This window comes from Pygoscelis adeliae, unplaced genomic scaffold (genome assembly GCF_000699105.1).
Source record: "Pygoscelis adeliae isolate BGI_AS28 unplaced genomic scaffold, ASM69910v1 Scaffold22, whole genome shotgun sequence".
In the NCBI taxonomy this organism is placed as follows: domain Eukaryota; kingdom Metazoa; phylum Chordata; class Aves; order Sphenisciformes; family Spheniscidae; genus Pygoscelis; species Pygoscelis adeliae.
The window spans coordinates 4,047,204-4,057,769 of record NW_008824350.1 but is presented as its reverse complement, the minus strand read 5'-3'; the positions used below and the strand labels follow the sequence as shown (position 1 = coordinate 4,057,769).

Genomic DNA, 10,566 nt, shown 5'->3' with positions numbered 1-10,566 from the left:
CCGCGGGCGCCTCCCGCGCAGTGCGCGGGCCTGATGGGGGAAGCGGGAAGCCTGCCTCTCTCGGCGCCGAGGCACGCTTCCCGACCAGCGTCGTAGTGGTGGTGTCCGTGCTTGCTCACGGAGCTCTCGTGGTGCCGATGTCTTTAAATATGTGCGATCACTGCAAAAATAGGGGAAAAAAATCGTCGTTAGGTGTCATCCCTCTAATGCAATATTCGGTCGTTGTCGCAGAGAATTCCCCACGGACACACTTTATTGTACTATGCGATGAAATGGTGTCTCTGCTTCTAGCAGGAGTTATGTGCTGCTGCTCGAAGGCTTTCGAGTCTCCATATCTTCAGCAGCAGCTAACGATACAGTTCTCTTAAAAAATCAGCATAACCCCAGCGTTATCGTTAGTGCACCTTGGCACAGGCATTGTTCCTCCATATGGCCAGCCAGAGCAATGGGGTGTGTATGGTGACTAGGTAATGAAGCCCTGTCCTGCCCCTTTCTTGTATCTCCGCAGTGTGGATGCAAGAATTGCGGACGGTCGTTCTGCTCAGGCTGCCTTAGCTTCAGTGCTGTTGTTCCCCGCTGTGGAAGCACTCAGCAGAAGGTGTGCAAGCAGTGTCATGGAAAACTAACTGGGTAAGACGGGAGTGTTTCCTCACCCAAAGACAGTGTCCTGCTTTGTTTCTTCATTTTGCATCCCAATGTTGTGTTGCAGATTTCTGCGTGAGAGCTGTGCCTTGCACTTGTGCACGCACGCTGCCTGTACCCCGGAGTTTCAAGGCAGGCCATTACTGAACTGTTACATGAGCTGTGCAGTCCAAAGATAGGAATCAGGATTTGTGATGCTGTTCTCTATGGTGACAGAGTAGTCTGAAAAAAACAGGTTTAAATCTTCATGGATGGACGCTGAATGCCTGTGGATATCTTAGCTAGCTGAGACCAGGTTAAGCCCACTGTGTTATTGCCTAGAAATCTACACCCTTTTGAAAGCACTGGTAGTCTTTTCAGATGTGTAGTAGTTGAACAGCCTGACAATAAGGTGTTCAAAGTGTTATTAGCTCTGTGAGCAAACAGTGACACAAATCCTCATTGTTGAGGGGTCTCTACTATGTGTAGCCTGAAGACTTAAAATTTTCTAGCATAAAATCAGTATGCTTTTAAAAGAAAAAAAATTTGCAAACATAACCTGTAGCTTGCCTGTTGAAAACAAAAAAATGTAATTCAGTAGCAGTATGGGTTATACACGTGAACAAGTAACACAAGAGCACAAGTGTACACCAGAACCCCTCTCTCAACCAGTTCTTCTGTGTCCTCTTCGTTCTCTTGCATTTCTCTTACCTCTCTTCCTCACTTCTGTCCTATAGCAAGGAATTTTCACCAGTGAGTGGAGAATTTTCTGGCTCTGCAGGTATCTAAAGGAGAAGAGCCTCTCATTAGCAGAGGTCTTCATTTCAGGAGCACTGGCTCATGAAAACAGTGTGAGCTATTGATGGTGAAAATACAGTATTCAGTCTTTCAGTTTTGAAATTTTCTGATTTCCCTTTACAGCTCCAAAGCCATTAAGAAAACAGGGCAGCCTTTCTCCATGTTTCTTTTGGGTTTTTTTCTCATCCGTTTAATATCAGTTCTGTAGAGTTAGAGCAGACAAAAGTCCTCCCTGACTGGATAGCAGGTAGATAATACATGTAGGCTGCAGCTCTGTAAGCTGCATGTATTGTTGTTCTTCATGCAAATAGCTTTCAGAATTGAAACCTTAGAACCTTGGAAAGTGGTCCAGCAATGTTGCATTCATTCATTACTCGACAGGCCTTAGCACAGCACAGATGTGTTTGTAGCTGTGACTTCTAAGAATGAATAAAATATGCTAACTACCTTATGTAAGTGTGTAGTTTAGCAGCTCAGCCTGAATACAGCAAAGTAGAAGATAGTTACACAAGATGTGTTTGTGGTATGCAGTGTTCAAGTGTGCTAGAAGATGTTGTTATGATACTGGTGGTTATATAATAATTTTTGTGACACTTTGTTTAGCTTGTGCATTATATAATTCTGTTTGTTGCATGCCACAGCTCCTTTCAGAGTGTTCTGCTGCATGGAAGCTAATTACACTGGGAGTCTTACCTAACTACTCTCTACCTGCTCTCTGAACTGGGAGGCGCAGGCTGTGGGAGGCAAGGGTATTTCAGCCCCTCCTCCTTTGGGTCACTGGTGACCATATTAAATCACGTTTTGTCCAGATGCAAAACAACTGGACCAAAGCACTAGAAATGAAGTCCCCTGCTGTCTCAGGCAGCTGTGTTATCTTAATCCCTTCCATAAGCTGATCACTTTCCATATTAATGAGGTTATGAAAGGGACTGTACCAGGGGGTCGCGAAACGTATACCGATTCCTCTTGAGTTGAGAGACTAGATGATTGAAGCATTGCCAGTATCTTCAGTTCAGAGAAACTGTTGGTTTTGTTTTCCAGAGAGGGATCTCAAAGCACTTCAGCAAAATGGTCACCACCAGAAAACTACAAAAAGTGAGTTGCACTTGCCAATCAGATGGTTGTTTCTGCTGCAGAGTAGCCTTTCAGGCCCTCGCTCCTCTTCCCCTATAGAGACCAGCAAAAGTGGGGGTTGTGATGTGGGTATTTGCTTGTTTAGAATTAGATTAAGGATGGGGCTTTTGTTTTGTTGTTTGGGTTTTTCATTTGTTTGTTTGTTTGGGGGGGGGGGGGGCGGGGCGGTATGCTCTTTTGAATAGACTCCTGAACAGCCACCTGCCTATGTTTATCTGTGACTGATCAGGGTTGGCTTGGAAACAGGAACCTGGTAGTGAAATGTTCCTTGTCTCCTTGGAAATGGTGCCAGGTGTGCTGCTCCTGTGAGCTAAGGTTTTCCTTATTCTTGGGAGTACCTCATTGTGCTGGTATGGGAGAGCCTGGTACAGGAGGGAGTGGTTTCTGTTCTGTTCTACACCGATGTTCTTCAAATAGCCTTTTGGGTTCACAGAGGATGTTTTCATATCTCAGGGTTTAAACCCCTGTTCTCAATTGTCATGTCTTTTTTCCATCCTTGTCACAGGCGTGTTGCAGCTTTTGAGGCTAAGCAAAACCAGCTGAAAGAACAACAGAAGGCAGCTGCAAAACCCCCGGGTCAAGCAGGCTCCAGATACCAGGGGCTCTCAAAAGAAGATAGAGCTATTGCAGAGAGACTGGAGAGGCTTAGGGAGGAAAGGAAACCGAGTGAGTTTTGGAGGATACCAGAGACACCTTGGGTGGGAACACTACTACTTGGGAAACATGGAACCTCGAGGGATGGGGAAGTGCTAGGCTTTCAGAGGCTGCTTTTTTAGGGAATTGAAGGGTTAAAATTGGACAAAGCATCCACGTCCTGCTGCCACAATGGCCAGATTCTACAATGATTTTAGATTAATGTTCCAGTTTCTTTTTGCTTCTTGGGGTTTCCCTTGAAACTGCTTCTCAGTTTTGGGGCAGTATCTTACCTGTAAAATCACTTTCTCATTTTCCATTGTTTGGGGTAAAAGCCTGTCTCAAGCCCAATAGGAGCAGAATGAAATGAGGGTCTTTGGCCAAACTATTCTGCAGGAGGTTTCCTGTGGGTCATTGTCCTGGGCAACAGCAGTGCCAGTCTCTGTGGGATTATGTTCTGACCAGCCTTGCCCCATAGAGGAGAAAAAGGACTCTCATCCCAGTCCACAGCTGTCAGGTTCTGGGACAGCCTTGTGGTGCTTGTGGGAGAATAAACTATTTTAAAAAATTGTATGTGATCTCTAAAAGGGGAAGAACACACTGCAAAGTGGTTACCTGATTATCATAGAATCGTAGAATTTTTTAGGGTGGAAAAGACCTTTAAGATCATCAAGTTCACCCATAAACCTAACACTGCCAAGTCCACTACTAAACCACGTCCCTAAGTGTCACATCTACACGTCTTTTAAATACCTCCAGGGATGGTGACTCAACCACTTCCCTGGGCAGCCTGTTCCAATGCTTGATAACCCTTCCGGTGAAGAAATTTTTCCTAATATCCAATCTAAACCTCCCCTGGCGCAACTTGAGGCCATTTCCTCTCATCCTATTCTGTGGCAGGGGAGGGTTTCAGTCTGATATGCCTAGGATTACATTAAGAGATGAAGGAGCAATGGACTGTACTGCCTAAATGACACTTATTTCTCTGCCTGTCCCTAGTATCCTGAGTCAGCTGATTGCCAAATGACATTACCCTAATATTTGCCATATGGCTAGGAGATAAACTGTGAAGGAGGCAAGGACTTGGAAGAAAAGGATAGCAGTTAGTCTTAGGGTAGTCTCCGAGTCACTGCAGTATGACCCCTTATTCACGTCAGGGGCTGGGGGAGGTTTTTGCTCAGGTGTTCAGAGTCTGATTCCAGAAAGAAATACAATTTAAAAAAAAAAAAATTGAAGCCTTTCATTTTCAATAACAGAGTAATCTCCTCCCTTGGGTTTTTCTGAATTGCAGAGTCCATCCCTACCCAGGCTGAGATCGAAGCTAGGCTGGCTGCCCTGAAGGAGGACTGCCAGGGACCTGTTCCATCCACGCAGGAGATGGAGGACCGGTTGGCTGTCCTGCAGGGGAGAGATCCTCCTTCGCAGGCTCCCAGACCTGTAAGCTACCTCAGCTCTTAGCCAGCAACATATTTTGAGCTGACACAATAACTGGTGTTCCAGCATGTTAGCTGTTCTTCCTTCTTCAGCTTTTTTGTGTCCAGGTGGCTCCCTTCAGAAATCTCCGCTTCCTGTTTCTGTCATTGCTCCAGAAGGAAATGGCTAGCCTTTATCAGTTCACTGCTTCAATTTGAATGTAGTATGTTCCTTTATGTCAAATGTAGTTCATGTGTTTATTTTTAACAATAGATGCTAAGTTTTCTCCTCTCAACCTGTTTGTATTACCTAAGTGGTCTGATACTTTTTCAGAGCTGTTTGTGTTTAGGGCTTATCAGCCCTACCTTCTAATTGTATCTTGTAGTTGTTACTGCATCCCAGCTGGGCAAAATCCTGTTAATTATTCCAGAAATGGAAGCACAGAGTGTTAGTCTGAGATTGTAGAGGAATGAGTTGGATATATGCCTTCAAAGCCTATATGAATGATCTGGTCCCCAAGAAATCATTTCCTCATGCTCCTTTTTCAGCAGTGCTGCACACCCAGCTGTTATCATAGACCTCAGTGGGGCTGCTGGCTGGCACTGTTGAGAATGGCACTTTATTTACATCAGAGGTAGTGGCAGAGCTGGGGTTGGGACCTGGCAGCATGTACTATGTCACATTCAGCACCACTTTGCCTTGTCACCTGTTTGGGTGACTGCTTTTAGAGATGTGCGCATTCAGCACCTCTGAGAATGAAGCCCTGAAAGTCTTATACCAGATAACCGTAAGCTGAGACTCTCAAGATCAGTGGATGCATCTTTTTATGCTGCTCCCACCTAGGGTGATCTTGGTTACCAAACTTTTCCTTTGATTGAGTATGCCACTTTCCTCTCATTTGCCTTTTCCCATGCCCTCCTTGTTTCTTAGGTACACCAACCTCCTGATACCAGAAGTCTGATCCAGCAGACAGATGACCTGTTAACTCAACTGTCTGAGGAAGTTGCCATTGATGAGCATTACAGACCAAGAGTCCAGCCTCAAGGTATCTATTTTGGCTTCCAAAGACCTGTTTCTTGTCTAATAATGTATGTGCTATAGTGAGCAGGGAATATGTGCCTCCCTATCTAGCTTACAGGTGAGCTGGATGTCCAGTTTGTCCTTATCTCCCCCTTATGACTCCCAGATTGGCCAAGAACAGCCATCTGGCTCCATACTGGGTTTCATTGTATTTGCTTGGAGATGGTTCCTTCTTCTTAGGATTGTATTATTCAGGTTGCTCCTCTCTGTTTCTCTAAGGTGACCCTTCCCTGGGGAGGAGCTGTTGCTACTCCTAGCACACCTGTGCTCTGTTACAAAACATCGGAATCTGGGATACCATTATCTTCCTAGCTGCAATGCTTTCTCTGTAATCTCACTGTAAAAGACAGATTAGCTCACTTTCTTCTCTTCATGTACAGTCTGGATCCTACTGTGGCATGCCTTCTCCCATTATTACCCAGATTAATGGAGAGCAGCAAGCTGCTGTCATACCATTGCTTTAGTCGTGTTGTCTGTGCCCAAGGAACATTGCTGCTGAGTCACCAGCATGTTCTGTGTGTCTGTTTGCAGCTGCTAGTAGCCAAAGTTTGAATGATCTCAATCGGGAAAGTGAAGATCGTGTTTGCCCTGCAAATCTGGACCCAAAACAGCTAGAGGAAGAGAAGAATAAACTTCTGGCAGAAGCTGCTGCTGAGCTACGGGAAGAGAACACTAGGCAGGAAAAGATCCTACAAGTTGCCAAAAGACTGGCAGTGCTCAGAGGCGAGGACCCAGAGAAAGGTGGGTAGCAGACGAAAATACAGTGCCAAGAGAGGAACCAAGTTCCTGTGACAGAGTAATTTCTTTTCTGAGAGGCGCTTATCCATTTACTTCCTCAGTTCTGCAAGAAACAGACTGAGATTTGGTTCTGTCTGCAAAGTTGTACAGGTTGGTTCATCATGAAATCAGTATGAAAGACCTTAGTTGAGGGTAAAGGCTGGAGCTGTAAGGTCAGACTGCTTTGTCTTGCATCCTTCTTTGAGATAATTCTAGCATGCTCTGGTGAGGTTAACAAAGTTTTTAAAAGCAAAGCTCTGGTTTTGGTTGGGGATTTTTTCCTTCCCTTTTCCAGTATTCAAAACAAACAGTAACGCCCTTTTTGAGGAGTCCCCATCTGAAAGGGATCGGTCTGTGCCAGAGCCAGAATGCCAAAACTAGCTCACACCACAAAGGATTGTCTCTGGCACATAAGTGGGCACAAGGTTTGAGGCCGGTGTGGGTTACAGTCTCCTGTCTCTTACTCCTGCAGTTACACTGGAAACCTATAAACTCCCTGACAGTGATGAAGAAGTGGCTGAGGAGGAAGCCATTTGCAGAGTGCTAAAACAGGTCAGAAGTGGCAGCTGTGGCTTTGTTTATCTTCCTCTCAATTATTCCCAGTGTCTGTGTTACCTGGTGAGCGTGCGAAGGATGTGTTTCTGTTCCTGGGCAGAGTTTCATTCCTTCCCCTCCTAGTGCTTTTCCAATACTAGCTCCCATGGGCCATTCAGCTACATTGATTGACAACATTACTTCTAGTCTGTCACATTGTCTTTCTCATTCATGCTTAGTGTCTCTTGTGGTGTGTGTCTCCTCTCCAACCCCACTCTGCTGGTACTTCCTTACTTCTTTTTTCATCCCCCATCCAGCTAGAACATGGATGATGAGATGTGTGCTGTTTAGCGCAGCTTATGCCTAGATTTCTCTCTAAAATGTCTATGAATTGCCTTGCAAGCAGACATGAGCTTTCTGTGTTTAAGTTTCTGCCTGATTACAGACTACATGCACGTGATTAGCATGATGTTGAGGGTCTGCTGATAGCTGCACTGCAAAGCAGAGTGTGTTAGCTGAAGGCCCCTGCTGCTACACTGACTGTTCACAATGTACAACACTGTTCAGAGTGCAGACAGAGCAAGCTCACACCTGTCTGGATAACACCAGATGTATTCAGACTTGTCATCTCCTGTTACTGCGTGAGAGCAAGGAGAAGGGCAGGAGGTTTAGAGCCTAGAATGAGGCTCCCAACTGTGTTTGAAACAAGAGGCTTCTTGCTTTCTGTTGTTACCAGCTCACAGAGGAAGCAGCCCTGGATGAAGCAAGTGGATTCAACATTCCTCCAGATCAGACCACTGAACCAGGACCCTCGCAACAGAACCTGCGTAAGAAAGCAAAGCAAAAGGTTGGTGAGCTGGTCAGGATCTCTTGAAATGACATGTTCCAGGGTCTCAGGAGAGTACAGTTCTGCAGCAAAAGTTTGCTGTATCCTAGGCTTGATGCAGGAAAAAAAAAAAAAAAGCCAGCTTCCGCAGAGCAGACAAGCTGAGTGGCTTCTGCAAGGCTGACCAGCCCTGAGCACAGCTGTGAGTCATCCCTGTACTTTTAAAAGGAATTGCTCCTTGGAATACAGTTGCTTTCAGGCTGGCTTTCTGCTGAATGGGATGGTGTCCTCTAAACCCAGAGAAGTTAGCATAGACCTCGCAAGGTGGATGTTAGAGAAGGGATTTTTTAACTCACCAATATAATTAGACCATGAAGGCCATGATCTAGTAGCATACAGCCTGAACCAGGATAAGTGGGAAGTTTGCCAGTGCTTTCAGCATATGCAGAATAGAACCTCTAGATAGTAATCGACTGTCTGTGTTCTCATATAACATCAGAGGAAGGAATTAGTAATAAGATATCCTATGCTCAGAATGGATTCCAGCCTATTATGGAAATACATACACCTTCTCTAATGTGTATTTCAAGAATTAAATGGACCTGTGATTCACAGACACCTGACAGGCCTGTCCCCAGTGGAAGAAATTATTGAATTGTAAGCATTATTGAAAACATCCATCTCATAGGTATGCCACCTTGTGTTTCTGGGATTACTGATTTAAAATATAGTGCCATCTTATTGCTGTTCTGTTAGGAAGCTGCCTTTGCCAGTGTCCAGGCACTGTGTCCCAGTGTGTGTATGGCTGTTCAGTTCCACAAGAGTTCTCTGTAAAGCAGAAGGAGACAATAGATGGCCTTATGGATAGATTTTAGATTATGATTTCAGAAGACCTTTTTGGCCCAACCTCAGATACAAATCAATAGTAGGGGCCTTTTGGCAAATCACTTCCTTTGTCCCCCAGTTTTCTTTCTATAACAGGGAGAAAACACCCCCCAACACCTCCCCACTGCTTTCCCTTCCCACATAACTGCTTTCAGCAAAAGTGCTTGATCGCTTGCTTTTGCAGCAGAGATTGTCTATCACTTGGTATTGCTGTGGTGCCTGCCAGAAGATCTGGGCTTCATGCCCTTAACACAGTATGGACAATGTTGGTGTATATTGCTGTAGACACTAAATGAGGGTGAATACCTGTGTACCTTCCGAGTGACATAGATTCATGAGCAAATGACAGGGAGTACCTGGGGGTTTTATTTAACAATCTAGATACATATGGAGCCTATCCTTGGGCTCTGGGCAAGTTCATGTCACAGACATAGGATCAACAGAGAGTGAACTATGGACCATGTGAGATGCCGTTGTGGCCATCATACATTACAGTGAAAGTCCTGTATTGTCTCTGCTGGGGTTTGAATACTGTGTGTCTGTTTTCTTTGTGAATTAGAGCCAGACTCCAACCACCACAGCTCTTGCCAGGGCAGATGACAGTGATGAGGATGAGTTACCCTGGTGCTGTATCTGCAACGAAGATGCCACTTTGCGCTGCCATGGCTGCGACGGAGATCTCTACTGCCAGCGCTGTTTTCGGTAAGTCTCGAAATTCATCTTGATCTGAGAGGCTGGTCACAGGTAAGCTTGTGTGCTTTTATTTGTTCTTCCTGTTGGGCAGAAAAGCAGGCAGTAGGAGGGAAGATTTGAAGAACCCACATCTGAGCTGAATGCTAGTCATTATGGAAATACTTTGTGCGATCAGTAGTTATCCCAGGCTTCAGGGACTAAACTGGTCCTAGGCAGAAATGTTCTGTCTGTACTGGTCCAGTGCATGTTTGGGCACATTGTCTGAGTGTTCTCTGGAGCAGCTGATGTGCTGCATTGCGTGGGATGGGATAAGCAAGACCATTGTTCAGCGACTCCTATGGCTTGTTAATGACATTGATGTATGATCTGCGTTGGATTCCCATAAGAGGGGAGATCAGATAGTATAAATTCCTGAGGCTTTTCTTAGGTTGAGACTCTGCAGTCTTAAACCATGTAAAAAAATCTTTGTTGAAATATGTATGGGCGAGCCTTTTTTGCTCAGTCAGGCCTTGCAGCAGCTATAGTCTTGGTTCTTAAACATCTGTAACTTGATTTTTGACAAAAAAGTTGCATGTCTCAGATTTGGAGGGTTAATTCCTTTGAATACAAAGCTATTCCTCACAGCTTGTGTGGCTTCTCTTTTTCATGCCTCAAGTATTGGGTAGTTGACTGGGTTCTCAGATTAGTGGTGGATGACATTTAGACAGCAGGATGCTAAGAATCTGGTTGGGATAGTAAGAGATGCTTTTGTGTATATTCTCTCATTTCCTGCAAATATTTTTGTAGAGAGATGGAAATGGAGTGGGGGAGAACATATGAAAATGGTAAGAAAACATATGACTGGCAATGTTAGATGATTAAAAACAAAACAAACAAACAAAAGTATCAGACAGCAAACATCAGTCAAAGCAGAATCAGCAGTCTGGCAAGTGAGTAAGTGTATCAGTTGCATGCTGCAGATGCAAGCTTGTGTCTTACTCAACACTGCTTCTGAGCATGGTTAAGACAGCTGCCAATACGCTGCATTTTAGCCACAACAATTATTTTTCAGAGTTGCGTGGAGCAGGCTGTCATTTTGACTGTTGTCATAGGAGTTGCTAATGTGCCTGGGAATCACAGACATGGTGCTGAACATGAGCCACCGGTTACATGAATCTCTCAAAGAGGGAAAG

At 44.9% G+C, this 10,566-nt stretch overlaps 1 protein-coding gene across 1 annotated transcript in view; it reads left to right on the top strand.

Moving 5' to 3' along the window:
• Positions 1-10,566, top strand: part of ZFYVE19 (zinc finger, FYVE domain containing 19) — a 17,132-nt gene that overhangs the window by 5,785 nt on the left and 781 nt on the right. The window contains exons 3-11 of the mRNA XM_009319270.1: positions 509-630; positions 2,461-2,514; positions 3,059-3,219; positions 4,478-4,623; positions 5,530-5,644; positions 6,211-6,420; positions 6,929-7,008; positions 7,727-7,837; positions 9,261-9,403. Of these exons, the coding sequence (XP_009317545.1) occupies positions 509-630; positions 2,461-2,514; positions 3,059-3,219; positions 4,478-4,623; positions 5,530-5,644; positions 6,211-6,420; positions 6,929-7,008; positions 7,727-7,837; positions 9,261-9,403 (1,142 nt within the window). The remainder of the gene's footprint in view (positions 1-508; positions 631-2,460; positions 2,515-3,058; positions 3,220-4,477; positions 4,624-5,529; positions 5,645-6,210; positions 6,421-6,928; positions 7,009-7,726; positions 7,838-9,260; positions 9,404-10,566) is intronic.